At 41.6% G+C, this 26,317-nt stretch overlaps 1 protein-coding gene across 4 annotated transcripts in view; it reads left to right on the top strand.

Annotated features, from left to right (window-relative positions):
* Positions 1-26,317, top strand: part of LAMA3 (laminin subunit alpha 3) — a 273,575-nt gene that overhangs the window by 100,436 nt on the left and 146,822 nt on the right. For all 4 annotated transcript variants that reach the window (XM_050767788.1, XM_050767786.1, XM_050767785.1 and 1 more), the window contains one exon: positions 25,641-25,778. In XM_050767788.1, the coding sequence (XP_050623745.1) occupies positions 25,641-25,778 (138 nt within the window). The remainder of the gene's footprint in view (positions 1-25,640; positions 25,779-26,317) is intronic.

The raw sequence follows: 26,317 nt of genomic DNA, 5'->3' as shown, positions 1-26,317 counted from the left end.
CTAGGCTGGGCTTCCAAGGAGGCCTCTAATGGAATGGCTGGGTTTTAATCCCAGACTGCCATGGCCCAGTGCAAGGATGGGAGGCCCATGGTTGGTACCTTCATCTCTTGGTGTCCAGGAAGCCAGAGACAGGGCACAGCTGCATAAATGCTCCACCAGCTACAGGATGCAGCCTCTTCCTTATCTCCCATCTGTCTAAGCTTATTCACACACTTCCAGTTTGCAAACCCAATTGACATTGAGAGCCCTGCCCCAACAGAGTCTGAGAAGTGCTGTCTTTAAGTTTCCCAGCCTCTGAACACTGGAGGAGTTTAGAATAGGTATTAGGTCATCTCACCTGCAAGGTCAGCCACACTAAGGAACTGTGAGTGTGAAAAACTCCCTCCCCTAAGCTGGAGGACAAAGTAGTGAAGAGCAGGGGTGGCACTAGCTATCAACTTGAGCAAGTTACTTAACCCCTGTGTTCCTCAATTTCCAAAAAATAGTGCCTGTCTCATAATTCATTGTTGTGAGGGTTACATATGTACTGACAGGTAAAGCTCTTAGAACTGAGGAAGTACTTGTTTGTAAGTTAGTATTCACTTTCACCTTTCTTCTCCTGACCTATACTTCCCTCTGCATCATTTTAAGAGCTTGCAGTGTCAGTTCCAGCCGTCTCCCTGTTTGCTTAAATGCCTGAATCCCATACCCCAAACCTTTCCTTTACCTTCTGGCTCCTGGCATGCAAAACATTCTTGTGGCTGAAAATATCTCAAAGGTTTTCTTTTTTTCCTCCTCTTTACCAGCCACAACTTTAGACTCATTCTGATGGAATGAATTACAAATATTCTAACTTAGTCATTCATATGGACAAAGCTTGTGTTTATGGATACAAACATAATGAATAATACAACACTTTAAGAATGCTCTTTTCTACATTTCTCCACTACTAGTTCTAGTTTTTACATAAAAAATAGAACTAATTTATTTTAAGGTAGGTAGAAAATGCATGAATGTATTCACAATAAAACAGAGGGGAGGAACCACTTCCATAACAACAGAGTAGGGAGCTTGGTAGATACTTTTTACAGTAAAACAGAAATTTAACCAGTGAAAATATTTTAAAAAATTGTTTGAAGTCTCTGTTAATAGTCATAAGAGCATATAGCAAATGAAGAAACAATTACTTAACAACATTTGAATCTAGGTAAAAAAATAAGAGTCTCCGTTACATTTCAGCCATGACCCTCTTCATTATCCACCCTCAACTCTGTTTGATAGAAAGTCTACCCATATGTGTTGCCAAGAAGATGGGCACTCTCTTTACCCTGTACCCCCGTTTGGGGCTATGGTTTGTTTCATTTTGGTAGGGGCAGGCTGCTGATATTTCTCATCCTTCTGCAGTCCTGTATAGCAGAAGCCCTATTCCAGGTGGGCTCAGCAAAGAGGACCAGCTCTGTCTTACCCACCACCCCTCCCCTGTAGGGTAGGAGCTCTAACTTAGGCACTTCAGGCTGAAAATTTTGGGATCCCAATCACCCCTACCCAAGCTGGCTCATAGAATAGGGGTCCATGGTGGAAGAGGAAAACTGAGAAGACCACGGCACCACCTCCACCTGTGTCCACTTGTAGAGCAGAGCAGAGTTTCAAAGAAACAGGGAAGTGGGACCCATACATAGGGGAAAAAGAAGACAATAGAAACAACTTTTGAATGAGACAGATGGTAGTCTTAGAAAAGACTTTAAAGCAGCTATTATAAATCTGTGTAGAAGACTAAAGGAAATCATGGTTAATGAATTAAAGGAAGGTGTGATGACAACATTTCATTGAATAGAGAATATCAATAAAGAGATAGAAATTGTTTTACAAAATAACCAAATGGAAATTTTGGAGTTGAAAAGTATAATAACTGAAATGAAAGATTCACTAAAGTGGCTTAACAGTAGATTGGGCTTGCCGGGTGCGGTGGCTCAAGCCTGTAATCCCAGCACTTTGGGAGGCCGACGGGCGGATCACGAGGTCAGGAGATCGAGACCATCCTGGCTAACACGGTGAAACCCCATCTCTACTAAAAAATACAAAAAAAACCTAGCCGGGCGAGGTGGCGGGTGCCTGTAGTCCCAGCTACTCGGGAGGCTGAGGCAGGAGAATGGCGTAAACCCGGGAGGCGGAGCTTGCAGTGAACTGAGATCCAGCCACTGCACTCCAGCCTGGGCAACAGAGCGAGACTCTGTCTCAAAAAAAAAAAAAAAAAAAAAAAAAAAAAAAAAACAGTAGATTGGGCTAGCAGAAGAATCAGCAAACTTAATGACAGATTGATGGAGATTATGCAGCCTGAAAACAGAAAGAAAAAAAGAATGAAAATAAATGAACAGGCAGCGGTCAGTGGCTCATACCTGTTATCCCAGCACTTTGGGAGACTGAGTGGGGCGGATCACTTGAGGTAAGGAGTTTGAGACAAGCCTGGCAAACATGGTGAAACTCTGTCTCTATTAAAAATACAAGAATTAGCCAGGCGTGGTGGCGGGTGCCTGTAATCCCAGCTACTTGGGAGACTGAGGAAGGAGAATTGCTTGAACCCGGGAGGCAGAGGTTGCAGTGAGCCGAGATTGCACCACTGCACTCCAGCCTGGGCGACAAGAGTGAAACTCTGTCTCAAATAAATAAATAAATAAATAAATAAATAGAACCTGAAAGAAATAGGGGATACCATTAAGCACAACATATGTGTAATGAGAGCATCAGAAAGAGAGGGGAGAGAAAAATGAATAGAAAAAAATAGTCAAAGAAATAATGGTGGAAAACTTACCAAATTTAATGAAAAGCCATCTATACATTTAAGAAGCTTAATGAACACCAAGTAGCATAAATACAGAGGGATCCACAGCCAGACTTATTATAGTTAAAATCGTAGTTAAAATTTTGAAAGACAAAGAGAAAATCTTGAAAGCAGGAAAAAAGACTCATTATATACACAGGAACCCCAGTTAGAATAACAATTGACTTCTCATTAGTAACAATAGAGGCAAGAAGGCAGTGGGATCATATATTCTAAGTGCTGAAAGTGGAAAAACTGTCAACCAAGAATCTTATGTCCATCAAAGTTACTGTTCATGATCAAGGCTAAGTAAAGGCTTTCTCAGATGAACAAAAACTAACAGAATTCACCCAACCTGACTTATAAGAAATAATAGAAATAATAAAAGATGTTCTTAAAGCTGAAACAGGCATCATCAAACAATAATTTGAGTAACATGTAAAAATTACAAAAGACAGTATAATTGAATATTTGTGTACATTCTTCTCTTGACTGATTTTAACAGAAAGTATACAAGCTATCTATACAGATATATACATACGTACGTAAATATTGGGCCTATATCATATAAAAATGTAATATGTTTGACAGTAGCACAAATGAGATGGGTGAGAACAAAGCTGTATTGGAGTAAGAAAATGACACAAATCTTTAGGAAGGAAGAAATAAAGAGAACTAGAAAGGATAAGTAGAGTTCATAAAGACACTCCATAAATATATGCTTGCTCTCCTTTCTTCTGTCATCTTCCTTAGAAAACATAGATTATATAAATTAATAATTATAAAAATGTATTGCTGGGTTTTAATATATAGAGACATAATATATATAATAACAATAGTACAAAAATGGTGCAGAGGGAATGGAGCTACATAGGAGTAAAAGGTCTATTTTACTGGAACTAAATCAATATAATACTGAAGTAGATTCTTTTTTGTAAGCCCTAGAGTAACCACTAATATAATAATTCAAAAATGATTAAAAAGTCATTAAACAGAATAAAAATTACACTAGAAAATATCTAATACAAAAGAAAACAATAAAGGAGGAATAGAGGAACAAAAAATACATGAGATATATGAAAATAAAATGCAAAATGGCCAAGGTAAATCCAACACTATCAATAATAACATTAAACATGAGTTGATTCAACCTCATACTATAAACAAAAATTAGTACAAAATGGATGAAGAAATTAAATGTAAGAGCTAAAACTATAAATCTCTTAGAATAAAATAAAGGCATAAATCTTCATGACCATAAATTAGGCAATTGTTTCTTAGATATGACAAAGAAAGCATAAGCAGCAAAAGAAAAAATAGATAAACTGGACTTCATCAAAGTTAAGAACTCTTGCACTCCAAAGGACACTATCAAAAAAGTGAAAAGACTAATAGAATGGAAAAAGTTATTGCAAATCATATATCTGATAAGGCACTACTATCATATACATATGTAATATATACAATCTGGATATATTATTATAAAATAATCCACATATATGGATATATTATTATTTTTACAACTCAGTACTTAAAAACTAAAAATAATTAAAAAGACAACCTAACTGAAAATGAGTAAAGGATTTGAATAGACATATCTTCCAAGAAGATATACAAATGGCCAGTTGGTACATGAACGGATGCTCAATATTATTAGTCATTAGGTAAATGCAAATATAAACCACAATGAAATACCATTTTATATCCACTGGAAAGGCAGGCAATAACAAGCATTGGCAAGGATGTGGAGAAATTTGAACCCTCATACATTGATAATGGGAATGTGAAATAGTACAGTGACTTTGGAAACAGTTTTGCTATTCCTGAAAAAGTTAAACATAAAGTTACCATACTACCCAGCAGATCCACTCCTCAGTGTATATCCAAAAGAAATGAAAACACATCCACACAGAAACTTGTATATGAATGTCCATAGCAGCATTATTCAAAATAGCCAAAATGGAGAAACAACCCATATGCTCAACTGATGAACAGATAAATAAAATGTGGTATATCCATACAATAGAATATTATTTAGCAATAAAAAGGAACGAAGTACTTAGGCATGCTACCACATGAATAAACCTTGAAAACATGATGCTAAATGAAAGAAGTCAGTCACAAAAGTCACATATTGTGTGATTCATTTATATGAAATGTCCAGGATAGGAAACTTTATAGAGATTGAAAGTAGATTTGTGATTGGGAGTGAAGGTAGAGGACAATGTGGATTGGCTGTTAATGAATGTGGGATTTCTTTTAGAGGGAACGAAAATGTTCTAAAATTAGATTGTTTCAAAGGTTGCACATCTCTGTGAATATATTAAACAACATTAAGTTGCACACTTTATACTTTAAATGGGTGAATTGTATGGTATATGAATTTTATCTCAATAAACTTATTTGAAAAAGATAAGGCAGAGGTGGGAGGCGGAATCCCAACACACTAAAGAAGGGGTCTTCCTCCCCAGACAGTTGTCAGCCTTATCTCTTTGTAAATTTGATGCTCATCTCTCTTATGTTTTATAGTGATGATCAAATAATGTACATTTGAATTTCAGAGTTAAAAGGAATCGAAATCACAAGTACTTATTTTATAGCAACCATTCTGAGACCCAGGAGAATACGTAGGGAGTAGATAGTTGCAGGGTGGTGAGTAGCACCCACATTTTTTTACTCTCAGCCTGGTATACAGCAGGAATTCTATTCTCTTCTTTAAACCCCTTCCTCACCTAGTGATCTAGGACATCAAGAAGCGTGAGGGCTGTTCTTCTAAGGCTGAGCTTTTCATACTGCAGTTCACTGTCCATTAGTGGATAGAGAAATCAATTTACAGGGTATGGGCCAGCATAACAATGAAATAGAATAGAATAAAAATTATTAGAATGCATCATAAGTAGTAGAGAAAATAAATCTCTTGTAAAGTTCTTGTTCATAGTTATTTATGTTTTGCTAGATATCTCTATCATCTATTAGTGTGTGTGTGTGTGTGTGTGTGTTTATTGGGTTATAATGTGAAATGTATTTTTTACTGTGAACGTGGCTAAAAAGTTTGGAAACTGCTGTACTAAAAGATCCTGAAGGATTTTATCTGCGCTTCTGAGTATGGGAAGTAGTTTGCCACTTTCCTTTTCTGAGTAGTTTGTCACTTTTCTTTTATTCTGCTCTTTGGTCTTGTGGCTTCAGACTCTCAAATAGTTATAACCTGAAGTCATAGAACATTTGGGTGAATTTACTCTCATTCAGCTGGAAACTGTTGCTCAGTAAATTGCAGCAATAATCTGATGAATCCATTTTCCCCATGAAGATATTCCTGTGCCAGCATACACTGCATAATTCCTTCCTAAACCTGTTTGAGGGGCAGAAAGCACTCCGCCTTATTTTTTTACCATTATCTATGAAGAGCAAGGACCAAAGAGATAAACATGAAGAACTAGTTTGAGATGCATATCCTGTTTTATCTTTAATCCATGATCTTGTCTTTACTATTCTTCCTTAAACCCTGCGAGGAGAAAGGACGGTATAAATTTCAAAGTCCTATAATCTTTACATAACTCAGAGTGTGGAGACTTCAGTCTGACCTTACCAGCAAGCTCCCTAGAAATGTAAGCAGCAGACACAGTTACTTTTTAAAGATGTTTGGCTTTGATTAATAGGTTGAACTTGGGGTCCTTTGTCAGGGGGAAAATGATAGATAATTGGGATTTCACAAATGTATATAATAGACCAGATGTAGTGGCTCATGCCTGTAATCCCAGCACTTTGGGAGGCCAAGGTGGGTGGATCACTTGAGGTCAGGAGTTCAAGACCAGCCTGGCCAACATGGTGAAACCCTGTCTCTACTAAAAAAAAAAATACAAAAATTAGCCAGGTGTGGTGGCACATGCCTGTAATTCCAGCTTCTTGGGAGGCTGAGGTGGGAGAACCACTTGAATCTGAGAGGTAGAGGTTGCAGTGAGCTGAGATCGCACCACTGAACTCCAGCCTGAGCATCACAGACTGAGAATCTGTCTAAAACAAACAAACAAAAAAACAAACAAATGTGTATGATAATCTGCCTTTCATTAGAGTCACTCTTTCAAATGAGAATCATCTGATATTCTTTATATGAGTAGTAAAGAAAACTTCTTGAATTTAAAAGTAAATACGAGGAAAATATTTAAAAACCACCCATATCACTCTTTTTGAAAATGTTAACATTGAAGTATTGGCTCTGAACAATGATATATACAAAATTCCAAGGCGAAGTCACCATGTGCAGATTTTCAAAATAAATGTCCAGAGAACTGTTTTATTTTATGACACTCTAGTCTCTCACACTCAAAGGATTATGAAAAGGTTAGGAGAGTGGAGGAGAGAGAATCTGGGAGGGGGTGGATATTTATGGAGGAAACTATTGCTGTGAACTCTTTACCCTTCTTCCTCGCCTCAAAATGCGTGAGTGACCTCTGATGTGTCTTAGTCCATTTGGTATTGCTGTGACAGAATACCTGAGATTGGGTAGTTTATAAAGAAAAGACGTTTATTTAGTTCACCATTCGGCAGGCTGGGAACTTCAAGAGCATAGCGCCACATCTGGCTGGCTTCTGGTGAGGGCCACATACTGGGGCAGAACATAGTGAGGTGGAGCAGTGAGTGAGCATGTGCAGAGATCACACGGTGAGAGAGGACGCAAGAGAGAGAGTCCAGGAAGCCAGACTCAGTTTTATAACAACCCACTCTCACGGTAACTAATCCAGTCCTGTGGGAGCAAGAACGCAGTCACTGTCTCAGGAGGGCATTAATCTGCTCGTGAGGAATCCACCCCCATGACCCAAACACCTCCACTAGGCCTCATCTCCCAACACTGCTGCACTGGCAATGAAAGTTCAACATGAATTTTGGCAGGACAAACCACATCCAAACCATAGCACATGGGATGCCTCAGGAAGGGCAGAGGTGCTTCCGGCCAGACTTCGGCTTGGAAAACCCAAAGGCTAAGAGCTGGATGCTTTTTTGCTTGAGGCAGAGCAGGGAGAGTGTTCCCGTGCTGGGAATGGCCTGAGCTTAATGCGCTGGGGCAAGGGATGTGTAGGTGCTTCCCACAGCCAAATGTGGGGGAATCCAGGTGCGTGTCTTAGTTCCTGCCCAATAGGTCTGCTCAGAGACATCAGGAGATCCTACCCAAAGCAGCTGAAGTTTTTGTCCAGACGCCTGTTTTAAAATAGAGTGTATTAATAGGAAATTTGGGGTTCAGTAAGGACAGCAGACCGGGAGACAACTGCTATTGAGAAGATACAGTTCCCAGAGGAGGGGCAGAGCATGCTATAGGGGCCACATGGAGAAGCGTCAGGGTCGGTTTGGAGGCAGAGGGAGGGGAAGGAACTGTAGACAGAGCATTTCCATAGTAAGGAATGGGTGGGGATAAGCAGGTTTAAGATTGGCTAGTTTAAATATTTCAGTGGGCGCCGGGACATAGAGGCTGACCCTAGTTGTCTGGTACCTGGCCCTGGGGTGATTAGGGCAGGGAATACCAGAGTATGAGAGCTGGTAGAGGAGGTAGTGGGGCCATGCTGTGGACTGGCCAGTGTGCATTCCGAAAGCAGCTCTCTGGAGGGTTGTTTACTATCTCTGGGAATTGGCTCACCCTGGGAGGGGCAGTCCCTCCAGGGTCAGCAAGGCCCCAAGATTTCAAAGCATCAGAAACAGAAAATAAAAGAAATGGTGAGTCCAATGCCCAGGGGCTGAAGCAGTTGTGGGCTGAGCAGAGAGTCACAAGCAACAGAAATAGAGAGGCTTCCATCCCTGGAGGACAAGGGAATGGCAGGAGAGAGGTGCTCAGCAGACGACCACCAAGAGGCCCTACACAGCATCCTTGGAAGAAGAGCCAGTTTGAGATTAGCGTAGGGCTGGTCCAAGAACAATTGTGTGGGGAAAAACTCTTTCCTCTAATTGTGGTTTTCCTCGACTCTTACACCGCAACAACCATCAACACAGAGAAAATGTCTGTGACCAAATGTGTGGGGGTCCTTCCCCATCACCAAGCAGCAGCCACCAGCCAAGTGTCCTCCAATTCAGTTCTGACACTGCTTACCTGAAGACAGTGCCAGATCCCACAGGTTGAGGGTTCAGTCCCCAAGATTGCTCCCTCCTTCCTTCACCATCAGCTGCAAGCCTGGGCCTCTGGATCATCTGACAGAGCGGCTTCAAGTTGGGGTTCCCACAACTCTCCTTTGGATTCAGTTTATTTGCTGGAGTGGCTCACAGAACTCAGGAGAACACCAAATTACATTTACTGGTTTATTATAAAGGATTTTGCAAAGATACAGATGAAGAACACATAAGACGAGGTGTGGGGGAACAGACTGGGAGCTTCCATGCCCTCCCTGGGCACCACTCTCCAGGAACCTTCACATGTTCAGCTGTCTGGAAACTCTCTGAACCCTGCACTCTTGGGTTTTTAAGGAAGCTTCCTGACATCAGCATTCCTTCCCCCAGGGTATGGACTTGACCCTCTCTGGGGAGAGTCTTAAGACTCACAATCACAAAGGTCGGGGAAGATTAGTGTCCTGCCTTGGGGCAGGTTAAAAGAGGGCAGGAGAAGGTCAGAGGCCTGTCCCAAGGCCTAACACACCCAACATTATAACAAAAGACTGTAACAAGTACTATGGGAGTTACTAGCCAGAAACTGTGGGCAAAAACCACTATATATCATGACACCACAACAGTTCTTTCCTCTTCCCTCTTCTTCCTCCCCGACCAAGTTGAAGCCAGCTGTGGGGAAAGAATGCCCACTCCCACCCCCAGCCCACTCCTACCACCCACCTCTCCACCTTCCCTGCCCACTGTGGGATTTTGGTCTGAATCAGGTCTGAGCTGGAGGACAGGAGATTCGACTTTAAACTGGATTTCTACTTACTTTCTGTTCTCTTACCTAAGAGTGTGCTGACAAACCCTACAACTCCTGGAGTTTTCATCTAGGTGCAGGGAGGCAGTCACCCACACTACATAAAATTGAAAAGGGCCGTGGGAGTTAGTTGACAGCGGGAGTTGTGCTTGTTGAATACACTAATTGTCTAACAGTCAGTTGCATCTCCATGTGGCTTCATTTACCATGGCTTCCTTAAAGGGACTCCGTGATTTTGATTTGTTTCTAGAGAATTCTATTATTTTTAATATTCTGCTTATATAAGCGTAGATTTCCTTAAAAACCCACAAACTCTCAACATTATTTTCACAAAAATCCCTATTTTTAAATGTATGTTATAATTCTTTGACCTTCAGCAGAGTATTATTCCCATCCAGTTAGAATTTGGTTATGTGGCCATGTATCTGGAGCAAAAGTAAAAAACCAAGCAGTTAGGTCCCCACCCCCACGACCTCTGTCAAGTGGAAAAGCAGAGCTCCAAAAATGCATACAGAAGCTGTCCCATAGGCCCTCTCGCAGCCTAGTCTCCCCCTCCCTTTTTAAAAAATAATTGTTTTAAATTTAGTTATTTGTTTTGCAAACCAATTGCATGGCAAATTAGAAACATAAAATTAGGAGAGAGGGAAAAGATCACTGAGGCGAAACATTCATAGCAAGGGAGAAAACAGACAGGCAGACATGAAGCTTAACATGTACAGCAGCCTGGGGCCACTGAATGAAGGGCAAACAAGCTAACCCAATTCTGAAGATCCTGAGGGTATCACTATTAGATTAAGTAAATGGACATTTATAGTGATAACTGTAGGTCATGAAAAAGAGTTAAATTATGTCTAATGTACCTGCTTCATTGGGAAGGAGAGTATAAAATACATTTGAGTAAGAGTACTAGATTAAATAGTTAAAATATTAATAGTTAAAATGAGTACTAGATGAAATAGTTAACTAATAGTTAATAGTTTGGTGATTAGAGAGTCAGTTATGACTCTTTACAGTTTCACGTGACAGAAAACTAGATCTAAACTGTTTAAGGCAAAAATAACTTCTTGGCAGTAATAGAAAAGTCCAGGCATATTTGGTTTCAGGAATAGCTTGATCTAGAGGCTTAAAAGATTGTTTTTCTTTATCTATACACTCTGCTATCTTGTATATTGACTTCATTGTTAGGCCTCAGATGATAGTAAAATGGCAGCCAGCAGCTGTTAGACACACATTGTTATGGACTGAATTGTGTCCCTAAAAATTCATATGGTGAAGCCCTAACCCCCAATGTGACTGTATTTGGAGTAAGAAAATAATCAAGGTTTAATGAGGTCATAAGGGTGGAGCACTGATCTGATAGGACTCATGTCTTTATAAGAAGAGAAACAAGACAGCTCGTTCACTCTCTCTCCCTCTACCATGTGAAGACACAGTGACACAGTGAGAAGGTGGCCATCGACAAGCCAGAAAGCAGGCCCTCAGCAGAAACTGAACCAGCCAGCACCTTGATCTTGAACTTCCCAGCCTCCAGAACTGGAGAAATAAATTTCTATTGTTTAAGCCAGCCAGTCTATGATATTTTGTTATGGCAGCTCAAGGTGACTTAATACGTATCCTTCTAGGTTCAAGACTAGGAAAAGAGGCCGGGCACGGTGGCTCAAGCCTGTAATCCCAGCACTTTGGGAGGCCGAGACAGGCGGATCACGAGGTCAGGAGATCGAGACCATCCTGGCTAACACGGTGAAACCCCGTCTCTACTAAAAAATACAAAAAAACAAAAACTAGCTGGGCGAGGTGGCGGGCGCCTGTAGTCCCGGCTACTTGGGAGGCTGAGGCAGGAGAATGGCGTAAACCCAGGAGGCGGAGCTTGCAGTGAGCTGAGATCAAGCCACTGCACTCCAACCCAGGCGACAGAGCGAGACTCCGTCTCAAAAAAAAAAAAAAAAAAAAAAAAAAAGACTAGGAAAAGAGTATACTTTCCACCAGGACACATCTGGTTCCGATTGGACCACATGGCAGTTCTGGAATTAGTCCTGTGGCCGTGGAATTCAGTGCATTGATTGGCCAAGCCTGAGTCTTCCCCCATATCCACAGAACTAGAAGTGGGGTCAACACCATCTGAACAGCATGAATGGAGCAAGGGAAGAGAGGTTCCCCCATGGTAAAATCAGGGTGCCATAGCCAAGACAGGGTGGCAAACTATGTGTCAGTAAAATCCTCAGCTCTTTGAGAAAACATAGTTCCCCAAAGTGACCAATCCTGAAAAAGATTGGGAAACCCTGTGAGGTTTAACTGTAGCATTCTTTTCCTTAAGAAACTGACATCTGACATCATAACCTCTTTAATCAGCTGCAGTACATAAAGATAATGCCATATCTCTTATTTTAAATGGTTGGAGCCAGGACTCCTTTTTAAAACTAAGTGTTTATCTTCCCGTTGATTTTTTTTTAATTTTTAAAATTTTTAGATGGGATCTCACTATATTGCCCAGGCTGATCTTTAGCTCCTGAACTCAAGCGATCACCCCACCTCTGCTCCCAAAGTGCTGGGATTATAGGCGTGAGCCACCACGCCTGGCCTCATTGATATTTTTGGTGGAGTTGATTTGGACCTCTGCTTCTAAAGGTCTACCAGACCCTTCTGACCTCACCGGAAGCATGAGAGGGAAAAGACTATTAAGCTCTCAGAGAGGGGCTGGAGGACGTCAGCAGGCATGCTTCTGGCCCCGGCAGGTGAATGTCTGGGGTCAGCCTCTGCTGGATTCTCTGTGGTCTAAAGTATTGGCTCAAGTGAAGGACTAATACATATAGATCCAACCTCGGAGAAGCCTGCCCATGCTTAAGAGCTGTTTTCTGAGCTGTGCAAGAAATTTACTGCCTCGTGTGGTATTGAGGTGTACCTTGCAGTTTGTTGTTTAGGGTTTGAACCATTCTTGTAAGAGTCTGGGAGGATGCAACATTTTGTCTGTGATGGCTTCCCTTGTCTTGTAACTACCGTTTTTCCTGATAGCTATTGTGATTTTTTTTTTAGAGGGGATTAATTACTTGACCCACTGAATTTTACAACCAAATCAACATGGCTCACAATGGTGTATCAGCTGGCCCAGTGTATTCTAGCCAAAAAGTGCTCTTACAGCTTTGCTCTTTCTTGCTTGAAAAATTTTCAAAATCTGGCCGGGCGTGGTGGCTCACGCCTGTGATCCCAGCACTTAGGGAGGCCAAGGTTGGCGCACCACCTGGGTCAGGAGTTCTAGACCAGTCTGGCCAATGTGGGAAAACCTCGTCTGTATGAAAAAATACAAAAATTAGCTGGGCGTAGTGGCACATGCCTGTAATCCCAGCTACTCGGGAGGCTGAGGCACAAAAATTGCTTGAACCTGGGAGGCAGAGGTTGCAGTGAGACAAGATTGCACCACTGCACTTCAGCCTGGGCAACAGAGCGAGACTCCATCTCAAAAAAAAAAATTCAAAATTTTCTTTAAAGAGAATTTTAAAACCCTTCTAAGCTGCTTTTGCCAACTGCAGTCCTGGATTTATGTTTTGTATTAAATTAATTTACTCCAGACTTTTCTAAGTATAATGCAGTATTTTTTTCATTTTGACTTTGACTCACTGAAGTGCCCTATGGTTTTCTTTTTTGGGGAATTAATCAAATTAATATATATATGAGACCATATTGGAGAATTGTCTATATGTATATAAAATATATATTTATGTTTATGGGTTTTTTGACTCTGTCTTCAACCACAGAATATAACTGTTAATTTGGTTATTTAGGGGGTTTACTCTTCCCTCTTTCTCCTCCCCATCCCTCATTCCTGCCTTCCTCTCCTCCTTTTTTCCCCTACCCTTCTTCATTTTTTTCTTCCTCTTCCTCTTCCTCTTTTCCTCCTTCCTATTCCCCTTTCCCCTCCTTTTTTGGAGCAGCTTGCTAGGCAGCAGCTAGCTAGTACTCGGAACAGAGGGTAGGAAGGCAGCAATGTGGAAACGGGTGGTCCTTTCATGACATGAACTGAAGGTACCTGGAAGTGCAGCTTCCCCCAGCCCCACCCATGTGACTTGACCCAGGGCCCAGAACCATCCCCATTAGAGTCTGATGTAGCCTTTGGGTTGTGGTTTCACGGCTTTCTTTAGAAAAGTCCTATAAATATGTTGCCAGTGAGAGATATAGTGTTGCTTCGCTCATGAGCTTATTACTGCAGGTGAAGAGGAAGGCACTCTTCATGGCAATACCTGTCTGACAGCAATGTTGCAAGATACAATGAGATAACACATATCAAGAATTATGCAGGGCTGGACCTGAAGAAGGATTTCAATAGTTTCTCATTCTCTCATGTAACAACCAGCTATTTGGCAGGTACTGTGGAACAGGACTACATTTAATCCTGGAAGACATTCAAGAGCATGACAGACAAGCCCCTGTCCTCTAGGACCTTTATGATCATTATTTTAAAGGCTTTTTTTTGATGATCCTTATTTTATATTCTTCTTGAGAGTAAGTTTCTTAAAGCAGAAACAATGAGGAGTAGACAAGAAGAAGTAAAATACTCCAGAAACTCCAAAGGACCTGGAGCAAAACAAAGAGCAGAACTGAAATATTTTTAAAGCCTTATAGTATTTCCAAGAGTGAGAAAAGGGCTGCCAGTGCTTGAGTTGGTGTTTGGGATTTGGCAGTTTTTACTAATAGTTGGATTAAAATGAGAAGTGTGTTGCCAGATTAATTCACAATTTTAAAACTCTGCAAATGCTTTTAAGGTCAAGCCTTTGTTTTTACCTCCAAAGAGTAACTGGGTCTTCTGGCTCCCCAGATAACCCCTGTGGTCCTAAGACCAGTGTCTGTGTCCCCCTCGTTATGTTGTGGAGCTGCCACCACTGCGCTCCGGGCAGCTACCCTAATGCCCGCATGAATGTTTTCCTCTCTGCATTCACTTTCCTTTAGGGCAGAAATAGCAGAACAAGCCTGTAGTAGCCAGGGTTCTCCAGAGAAACAGAACCAGTCGGAGGTGTGTGTGTACATATGGAGAAAGAGAGATGGGGAGAGAGAGAAAGAAAGAGAGATATATATATATTTTAAGGAATTGGCTCATGAGATTGTGAGGGCTGACAGGTCTGAAATCTGTAGGTTGGACTGGCAGGCTGGAGGCCCAGAAAAGAGTTGATTCTGCAGCTCAAGTCCAAAGACAGTCTGGAGGCAGAATTCCTCCCTCTTCTTCAGGGGACATTAGTCTTTTTGTCTTAAGACTTTTAGCTGATTAGATGAGGCCCACCCACATGATGGAGAATGATCTGCTTTATTCAAAGTCTACTGATTTAAACGTCCATCTTGTCTAAAAAATACCTTCACAGTGACATTTAGGCTGGCATTTGACCAAACATCTGGGCATCTTAGCCTAGTCATGTTGACATATAAAATTACCCAACACTAGTTCTTGCCTCGCCAACTTGGCAGTCATATACATTTCTTGAAACCGTACTTAATCGTCAATAAAGAGTATAACAAGACACAGTTCTGACTGACATGATACAACTATCCTGTATACAACTGAAAATGCACTAACCCTTTTCCCAGAAGAAGAAATAAAGTCCTTGGGTAATGTTCGAGCTTCCCCTTGATATCCTGTAACTTCAATATTGTGGTATTAAGTCAATACGTCTTAGGTTGAATGATAAGGAGATGAGAGAGTGAAGAAAACAAAAGATGACTTTCCTTTTATTTTTAGTTGACAAATAATAATTGTACATATTTATGGGGTACAGAGTGATATTGCCATACGTAGATACAGCGTGTAATGATCAAGTCAGTAGTTAGCATATCTGTCACCTCGAAAATTCATTTCTTTGTTTTGTGAACATTCAAAATCCTCTTCTAGTTTTTTGAAAATATACACTAAATTATCATTTACCACATTCACCCTACAGTGTTAGGGAACACTAGAATGTATTCTTACTTAGCTGTAGCTTCGTGTCCATTAAGCGATCTCTCTCTATCCCCACTCCTACACTTCCGAGCCTCTATTAACCATTGTGCTGTTCTCTACTTCTATGAACTCAAATTTTTTAAGCTCCTATATATGAGTGAGAACATGCAGAATTTATCTTTCTGTTCCTGATGTATTTCATTTAACATAATGTCCTTCAGGCTCATCCATGTTGCCATAAGTAATAGGATTTCATTCACTTTTATGGTTGAATAGTATTCCCCTGTGTATATATACCTCGTTTTCTTTATCCATTCATCTGTTGATGGGCGTTTAGGTTGACTTCATATCTTGATTATTGTGAATAAAGCTGCAGTGAACATGGGTGTACAAGTCTATTCACAATAGCAAAGACATGGAATCAATCTAGATGCCCATCAACAGTGAACTGGATAAAGGAAATATAGTACTTATACATCATGGAATAGTATGCAGCCATAAAAAAGAATGAAATCATGTCCTTTGTGGTGACATGGATGCAGCTGAAGGCCATTATCCCAAGTAAATTAACACAGGAGTAAAAAAACCAAATACTGTATGTTCTCACTTATAAGTAGGAGCTTAACATTGAGTACACATGGACATAAAGATGAGAACAATGGACACTGGACACTGGGAACTTCTAGAGGGAGGAGGATGAGAGGTGGGTGAAGGCTGAAAAACTACCTATCAGGTACTGTGCTCAGTACCTGGGTGATTTTTTGGTTTCATACACCAAACCTCAGCAACACGCAATTTACCCATACAACTAACAAACCTACACATATACCCTCTGAACCTAAATTAAAAGTTGAAAAAAAAGTTATCTGCATTTTAGAGCCTAAAAAACTCCATGGGGGCACAGGTATCCTTTTGATACACTGATTTCCTTTTCTTTGGATAGGTACTCAATAGTGAGATGGCTAGATTGTATGGTAGTTCTACTTTTAGTTTTGAAAGAAACCTCCATACTGTTTTCCATAATCGCTGTACCAATTTACATTTACCAACAATGTATAACAGTTTCCTTTTCTTCACATCCTTTCCAGCGTTTGCTATTTTTGGTCTTTTTGATGATAGCCATTCTAACTGGAGATGATATCTCATTGTGGGTTTGATTTTCATTTCTCTGATGATTAGTGATGAAACATTTTTTCATATGCTCGTTGGCCTTTTGTATGTCTTCTTTTGAGAAATGTCTATTTATATCCTTTGCCCACTTTTAAATCACATTATTTGATTTTTTGCTGTTCAGTTGGAAAACAAAGATTTTTGTTTCGCATGCGTACAACATACACATATACAGAAAAAACATATTCATAGCAAAATAGGAAGAAATACTCACTACAATTACAAATACTAATTTCTGTAACAGGTCACATGGTCATAGCTGGTATAAATTGAGCATCCCAAACACAAAAATCCAAAATGCTCCCATATCCAAAACTTTTTGAGTGCTGACGTGATGCTCAAAACAAATACTCACTGGAAAATTTTGGATTTTGAATATTCAAATTTGAGATGCCCAATCAGGTATAATGCAAATATTCCAAAATCTGAAAAAATAAAAAATCTAAAACATGTTTGGTCCCAAGCATTTCGGATAAGGGATACTCAAACTGTATTTGTAACTACCTTCTTCTACCACCCATTCCATATTCCCTTTGCCCTCAGCAAGCACCTCATGGTTCTTTACCTGGGGAAGTGACAGAAATCTTCATTCCTGAAGGGTCTAGGACATCAGTAGTCTTGCCTGAATTGGGTTGTAGTTTTCTATTGACTTTAATCACAAGACACGGTAATACTAAGAAACACCTTAAGTCATCTCCTGTATTCTAGACATATTCTTCCTTACTTCCATTTTGGAAGAGCAGTTCATTTTCCCCTTGGTAATTAGTGGAACACAATTGCTTCTATCTTTGTTGATTCAGAGGAATGAGGAAACAGGGTAGCAGTCTTAACTTCCAGTTCAATAGAATGATCGTCATGTCTCCTGGTAGAAGCATTTCTTCCTCTGGAACTAAGACCTCTCGACCGCTGGAGCAGAAGGCAGCTGGGACTGGAAGCTAGTGGATCACTAGGGTTTATAGTGAGTGATGCCACTCCCATTTCTACCTCTTGATTCCTGAACTCGTGAATCTTGGCTATCAGAGAAACCAGATGTGATTCAATGATTCAGAACAGATATTGCCTTCTGGAGAACCTTGCCTCAGCCCCGCAAGGTACTGCCACCTAGCTGGCACTGTAACGGGGTATTCAAAAGGCCATTCTACTGTTGTATTCAGCCACCTGTTCAGGATGGTGGGGAAAGTGGTAAGATTAAGGAATTCCATGACCATGGGCTCACTGCTGCATTCCATTTGTTGTGAAGCAAGTTCCTTGATCAGAAGTTATGCTATGTGGATACTACGACAGTAAATAAAACATTCTGCAAGTCTACAAATGTAGTTTTGACAGAAGCATTGCATGCAGAGAAGGAATTTCTGTATCCAAGTAAGTGTCCATTCCAGTAAGAACAAAACACTTCCCCTTCCATGATAGAAGCAGTCCAAAGTAATCAACTTGCCACTGGGTAGCCAGCTGATTACCCTGGAGAGTGGTGCCGTATTGAGGACTCGGTGTTGGTCTCTGCTGCTTGCAGATAGGGGACTCAGCTGTGGTGAGTGGAAGTCCATTTTGCTGAGCCCAGGGATAACCTCCATCCCTGCCCCTATGGCTACTTTGTTGTGAGCCCACTGGATAACGATAGAAGTGGATGGGACAGAGGCTGCCTGGTATCCGCAGAACAGATCCTCCTGTCTACTTGGGAAGCATTCACATAGGACTTGTTTCTTAGCCATTTAGAGAGGGTTTTCACTCAGACCCTTCCCCAGATCTCCCTGTCACCAATTTTCCAATCATGTTCCTTCAAAGTCCCTGGCCATCCAGTCAAAGAATTGGCCACGGCCCATGAATCAATGTGTAATTTCACATTTGGCCATTTCTCCTTCCAAGCAAAGTGAACAACCAGCACACTGCTCAAAGTTCTCTCCACCGGGAGGATTTCCCTTCACCACTGTCCTTCAGGATGTCCCAGGAAGGTGCAAAAGTGCTGCAGCTGTCCACTTTTGGGTGATGCCTGCATATCATGCAGTACCTGGTCTAAACCAGGCCTAAGTGTTTTCTTTCTTTGTCGACTGATCACAAGGAACTCCCCATAATGCTGGAGATGTGGAATGTAGCAGGAGTGTGGAGCATGGCGTTCTTTGCATAGCCTACTTGTGCAGAGGCTGCTTGGGTCCAGTTTTACGTATACCACTTCCACTTAATGACGAATGCTGCTGTGCTTGCCCGACTTATGGCTTTGTGGGTCAGATAACACCCAGTTCATAATGGTCAGCTCACATCACATAGTGACTTCATGGCCCATGGTTAAGCCTTCTGTCTCTACTAAGACCCAGTAGAAAGTGAAAAGCTCTTTCTCAAAAAAAAGTTTTCTGCAGAGGATGGCTTATATGCAGAGGGTGGCAGGGTTTTGCTCCAAAATCCTAAGGGTTTTTACTGTGATTCACTTATGTGGGCCTGCTGAAGGCTCCAAAAAGCATCCCTATCTGCCATTGACACTTACAAGCACCATTAGATCTGCTCAGTCATATGCTTTAAGTGGCAGAGCAGCTTGCACAGCAGCCTGGACCTGCTGCAGAACCTTCCCTTGTTCTGTGACTTACACTACTGGACCCTTAGAAATTTAACTGAGGTAGAAGAGTCTGGATTTTTTATTGGATTTAATTTTTACCTTCTGACACCCAAATGTCTTACCAATAAGTCTAGAGTAGTTTCTACTTCTTGCTCACTAGCTCCAGTTAGCATAATATCATCAATGTAATAGACCAATGTGATGCCTTATGGGAGGGACAGGTGATCAAGATCCCTGCGACCTAAATTACGACACAGGACCAGAGTTGATAGATCCCTGATGTAGGACAGTGATATAGTTTGGATGTTTGCCCACTCCAAACCTCATGCTGAAATCTGATCCCCAATGTTGTAGGTGGGGCCTGGTGGGAGGTGTTTGGATCACAGAGATGGATCCTTCGTGAATGGCTTAGTATTGTCCTCCTGATAGTGAGTGAGATCGCTCTCTGAGTTCACCTGAGATCTGGTTGTTTAAAAGTGTGTGATACCTCCCCCTAGCTTGCTTCTGTTCTTGCTATGTGATGTACTGGCTCCCCTTTACCTTCTGCCATGGGTTGTAAGTTCCTTGAGACCCTCACTAGAAGCAGATGCTGGCACCATGCTTCCTGTACAGCTTGCAAAACTATGCCAATTAAATTTCTTTTCTTCATAAATTACCCAACCCCAGGTATTTCTTTATAGCAACACAAGAATAGCCTAATACAGACAGTGAAAGTATATTGCTGGCCTAGCCAGTTGAAAGCAAACTGCTTGTTGGTTTTTACTACAAGATGTGAAGGAAAAAAGCATTTGCCAGACTAACAGCTGCATTCCAGGTGTCAGGTGATATGTTATTTTGCTTAAGCAATGAAGCCACATCTAGTATAGCAACTGCAATTGGAGTTATACCTGGTTAAGTTTATAATAATCTACTGTCATTCTCCAAGATCCATCTATTTTCTGTACAGGCCAAATAGATGAATTGAATGGGCAAGCAGTAGGAATCACCACCCCTGCATCTTTCAAGTCTTTGATGGTAGTACTAATCTCTGCAATTCCTGCAGGAATGATGTATTGCCTTTGGCTGTACTATTTTCATAGGTAGAGGCAGTTCTAACGGCTTCCACTTGGCCTTTTCCAACATAATAACTCTCACTCCATAGGTCAGGGAACCAATGTGAAGATTTTGCCAGTTGCTGAGGTTGTATATTCCAGTTATGAATTCCAGAACTGGGGAAATAACTACAGGATGAGTTCAGGAACCCACTGCACTCATTATAAGATGGACCTGAGTTAAAGCTTCATTGATCACCTGACCCCCATAAAACCATACTCTGACCAGAGGGCCACAGTAATATTTTGGGTCTCCTAGAATTAGTGTCAATTTAGAGCTGATGTCCAATAATAGAAAGAATAGAAAGATCTGATTATTTCCTTTTTGCCAGCTTACAGTCACTTTGGTAAAAGGCCATAGGTCTCTTTGGAAAAGGCTAGGAGAAAGATTTACCTCATAAATGTTTGGCGGTGGAGTGGAGTTCTTCCGCATAGTATCTACTCTCCTCTTCGTTCAAAGAGTTCTGAGTCTGTAAACCAGCTCAGGTCTGGGAATTGACTGAGGGGACATGACTCTATTTTTATGTTTCAAGTTAGACTTGTTCATTTGACCTAGAACTCTTCCACTTCTACAAAGCAAGTCAGAATTTGCTAGACTTCCCATCTATTTCACTCCCAGGAGCACCGTGATCAACTAGTCAGCACAGGTCTCTGAGTCGGACTATTCTGACTGCTGTTTCAACTATGCTGTCCATTATGGTAACCACACCCACCTTGCTTTTGGTGATTTATTGCCAACATTTGGCTGCCACCAACCTGGGTCCAGTTACCCCCATTGTACTTAGGTTTTCCAGTTCGATGGCAGCAGTTTCCACACCCTTAACATCGATTCTTACAGATATTCCTCAAATAGCTGTCTGTCTGTTTAAATTGGAAAAATCATTTAGTTCTTTTGGAGTGTAGTCTACCTTCTCATGGGTCATACTTGGTACTTCACCTTTCAGGGCTTGCTGGGATTTGAGTCCAGTTATCAGTTGATAAGGAAAGTCAGATGGGGATGGGTCCTGAAGAGAACCAGTAGGGTCTTCCATGACGGCTCCCTCAGGGGAGGTCATTACAGCTTTCTCAGGCAAAGCAGGGTTAACCTGCTCAAACATGGTGGGGTGCAGTTGCTTCTTCTGACAAAGAAGACTCATTGGAATTTAGGGGTTCAGTGTACCCATCTTCATCATGATCTTCCCATATGTCCCCAAACCAATTTTCAAAGTCCCATTCCTTCCCAATCTATCCCCCCACTTTAACAGCAGATCCTCTGCAAGGTTCGGAATTTAACTTGCATTGCAATTCAGACACTCGCAGGATGAAGATTCTTGGTTTGGTTTTCTGCAGTCTCAGCTCTGAGGCTGTAGGAGATAAGGATTTCTTTCTGGGAAGACACAGAAACTTTCAGGTCATTTATGCTGCATCTGAGTGGGAATTCAAATCCCTCAACTCCTTTTCTTTCCCTAGTTTGTCCAGCCCAATTAGGAGCAACCAACCAAACTCATTATGCCCATTAGTTTGACAGAAATGTTCTATGTTATCAAATATGTGGTCACCCAGAACACTGCCTATCATAATGATTTGATTAGGAGTATCTAATAGTGATATTTTTGTGTATCTCTATTACCACATCACACGAATGACTATCAGTGCTTTCTTCACTATTGGAAATAGAATCATTAGGGCTTCTAAATCTAGTCATTTAGAGAACCAATTCCAGAAACCCCCAAACCAATTCAGAGAATTTATTCTTAAAATTCTGTTCCTGGCTGGGCATGGTGGCTATGCCTATAATGTCAGCACTTTGGGAGGCTAATGTGGGAGAATCACTTGAGGCCAGGAGTTTGAGACCAGCCTGGACAACATAGTGAGACCCTACCTGTATTTATGAATTAAAAAAAAAAATTCTGGTCCTCTAAGAATACTTCTCTTGGTGCCAAAATCTGTATTAGTCAGGGTTCTCTAGATAGATAGATAGGCACATAGCTAAATATAGATACAGCGATACATCTTATCTACTTATCTATGTACATATAATATATATTGTGTGCATGTGTGTGTGTGTGTGTGTGTGTGTGTGTGTGTGTGAATGGGGAGAGGTTTATTTTAAGGAATTGATTCACACAGTTGTAGGGGCTGGCAAGTCCAAAATCTGCAAGGTAGGCTAACAGGTTGGAGATGCAGTCAAGAGGTGGTTTTGCAGCTTGAGTCCAAAGAAAATCTGTAGGCAGAATTCCTTCTTCCTTGGTGGACATCTGTCTTTTTCTCTTAAGGCCTTCACCTGATTGGATGAGGCCCACTCACATGATGGAAGATAATCTGCTTTACTCAAAGTCTACTGATTCAAATGTTAATCTCATCTAAAAAAATACCTTCACAGCACCATCTAGACTAGCGTTTAACCATTTGGCAACATAGTTAGCCAAGTTGACACAAAATTAACCACTGTAGAACCCAAGAACATTTCCTCAGAATTCTACCAGTAGGTAGAGACTTAACCTCTGCAGACAGGCCAGCTGGGACCATGAGCCATGAGAGAAGACAGGTGGAAATGGCAATAGGAGATCTGAGTGTTTGTCCTTCTGTCTGCCAATAGCTAGGGGAGCATTAGGCATGCTTTGTATGGAGTGGGTAGTGTCTTGTGGGAGAGCTTTGTGCTATGTCAGTCATTCTCTAGTCCTTCTTCTGGATTTTTAGCTCTTTGAGATTAGGGAATACAGTCAACTCCCAGTATCCATGGGGGATTTGTTCCAGGACCATCCATTGACACCAAAAACCAAGGATACTCAAGTCCCTGATATAAAATGGCACAGTATGGCCAGGCCTGGTGGCTCATGGCTATAATCCCAGCACTTTGGGAAGCCAAGGCGGGGAGATCACAAGGTCAGGAGATCGAGACCATCCTGGCTAACGTGGTGAAACCCCGTCTCTACTAAAAAAATACAAAAAAATTAGCTGGGCGTGGCGGTGGGCGCCTGTAGTCCCAGCTACTCGGGAGGCTGAGGCAGGGAATGGCGTGAACCCGGGAGGCGGAGCTTGCAGTGAGCCGAGATCGCACCACTGCACCCCAGCCTGAGTGACAGAGCGAAACTCTGTCTCAAAATACATAAGTAAATAAATAATAAAATAAAATGGCACAGTATTTGCAAATAAACCGCACACATCCTCCTCTATACATTAAATTTCTAGATTACTCATAATGCATAATGTAATGTAAATGCTACATAGTTATATTGCATTATTATTTTATTTGTATTATATTTGTTATTTTTCAGTTATGTTTTTTTCTGAATATTTTTGATCTGTGTTTAGTTGAATGCACAGATCTGGAACCACAGATATGGAAGGCTAACTATACGTGTTTTTACATTTACCTCCAACATAACACCTAGCAAGGGTGCTGCTTGAACACAGTAGGCCTTCAATCAATGTCTGCTGGATGGATGACTGTAAAATAGGAAAGTGAAATGGTAGTAAATTCTGTGGGTCTGCAACTACTTGTGTCTCTCTGAACAAGTCACATAGCCTGTTGAAACTCCTAGGTAATTTGTAAGTGAGTAAACTAGCCAAGTTCCCCTCCATCAGTGAGAGTTTCTGTTATGTTTCCGATGACGACTCAGGTAAATTCTGTCATTCACCATCATTTACTAAAAATCTGTTTCAGAGAAATTCACCGTACATGGGTTGGGCCGTCACAGAGAATGAAAATAACATGGTTTCGTCCCTGTGGGGGCCCCATGGGCCAAGGCTTAGATTCCAAGTCTACCTGTAAATAAATCACCAGAATTGGGGCTTTACCTTATGAATCTTTTCTTTCCCAAGGCTCCAACTAGCATGGAATTTTTGAAACCTTGCAAACAGGTTGTATCTTTTACTGCGTGCACTACACTGGATATAAATTTGGAAGTCAGATGTACTAATTCATTGATTTTCATTAATTCAGTATGGGAAAGTATAAAGAGCACCTCACCACGCACTGGGGGACTTGGGTGATTAGAATAATGTTAATAAGCGTGAACACTTCCTGAGCATTTTGGCTGTGCGAAGCATCATGCTCAGTGCCTTATTGCTGATGATTCTCTGATGACTTCATAAAGTAGGTGCTATTATCAGCTCCAGTTTACAGAAGAGGAAACTGAGGCTTAAAGAAGCTAAGCAACTAGCCATAACTGCAGGGCTGTTAAGTGGCACAGCTGGTACTGGAATCCAGATGTGTCTGACTCCAAAGACTAAAGCCCTTTGTTAGAGACTAATCCATTGACTTTAGAAATGCCCTTTAACTTCTGAACTTCACCATGTAATAATGGGATTCAATAAGATGCTCTCTCTAGTTCCTTTCAGTTCTTAAGATGTAGAACTCTTCAGCTGGAGAAGTCAGTCAGGTCATTTCCACTGCTCATCCCTCTCCAGAAGAAGGGTTTTTGCAATGCAAATGGGGATGACCTTGTACAACTCCAGCCCATAGAAATCTAGTCTCATAGAGGCTAGCAGGGACCTGACCCAGTGGGAAGGGGATCAAGAGGAGAATGAATGGCCAGCATCTGTTCTCTCCATCCACACATGTTTATTCATCACTTAGCCAAAGATCATGGTAACAGTTTGGGGAAGGGAGGAAACTAGGATGCCTTTCCCATCCATTTCAATGTTGTCTGCACCATTTTTTCCATGACTATATAACTACACTAGACATTGAGAAAATAGGTATAAAGAGAGGAGAACAGAGAAGAACAGGGACAGTTGTAGGCTGATCTGGCCTGGAATGGCTTGCACTTGATATGGAATATTCAGTGGGATATGGAATTAAAGTGGCCCTCCAGTGAGTCACATCCCCCATCATTTGTTCCCTGCATCCTCCTCCTACGAATACCAGCTTCTGTAGGTGAGCAGAATCCCCAAAACCATCACCCAGCACCTGCAAATCTTGCTGAATATGAAATTCATGACAGCAATAAAAACTAGCAGTTATTGAGTGCTCGCTATGATAGGCATTGTCCCCAGCTCTTTTACGCATTATCTTATGCAACCCTCACAAGTTATCAAATAAAAGTTAGCATCACTCCCATTTAAGGAAGGAGAAACTGAGGCTTAGAGCAGTTGAGTGGCTTGTTTCAGGTTCCCGATCTCATGAGATGGAGCTGGAACTTGCGTTTGGGTCTTTCTGGCTCCACCCTCATGCTCTGCTCCGGGACGTGGTTATTCCCCCTCCTATACCTGCAACCCCTGCCTGAGTCTGATTGAATTCTTTCATCCAGCCTGCTGGTGTTCAGCCCTTGGATCCTACCAGATGCCCTGCAGCTCAGTGACTGGACAGTGTGAATGTCGGCCAGGAGTTACAGGACAGCGGTGTGACAGGTGTCTCTCAGGAGCCTATGATTTCCCCCACTGCCAAGGTAAGGAAGCCAGCAGATAGCTGGAGGTCTGGTTCCTCTCTGAAGTGTGTACAGCCAGCCTCCCAGAGAAGCCTGCAAATCCCCCACAGACCCACCACTGGCCACCCCTACATCCTGCTTTCACAGATCTAGTCTGCCTGGTTCCTCCCCTGTTCAAGTCTGGTTTGAAAACACGTATATCATATATGTACCCTCAAAGGAATCCAGAAATGATTTTTTTTAACTAAATGTAAATTTCCATGTGCTAAACATGTGGGTTTCTTGGTTCACATGTCAGTTTTCTGTGGATAGCATTGTGGCATAGGTGACTCCTTTGAGCTAAAGAGGCCATTTGTTGTCTTCTGTCCCAAGGCACCTTGCCTTCTCTCGCTCCCAGCTTCTGGTGCTAATGCTGGCAGCACTGTAATGTTTCTAACAGATCCCCTTGCCAGCAGGCTTAGCAGGACCTTTACTGTGTTTCAGGCCTCTCTCCTTGCCCTCCTCTGTCCTTCTGGGGGACCGTGTCATCACACTTCAACACAGTGTTGGGGAAGGCCGGT

Source organism: Macaca thibetana, chromosome 18 (genome assembly GCF_024542745.1).
Source record: "Macaca thibetana thibetana isolate TM-01 chromosome 18, ASM2454274v1, whole genome shotgun sequence".
In the NCBI taxonomy this organism is placed as follows: Eukaryota; Metazoa; Chordata; class Mammalia; order Primates; family Cercopithecidae; genus Macaca; species Macaca thibetana.
The sequence above is the reverse complement of the archived record's forward strand: the minus strand, read 5'-3'. Positions and strand labels throughout refer to the sequence as shown.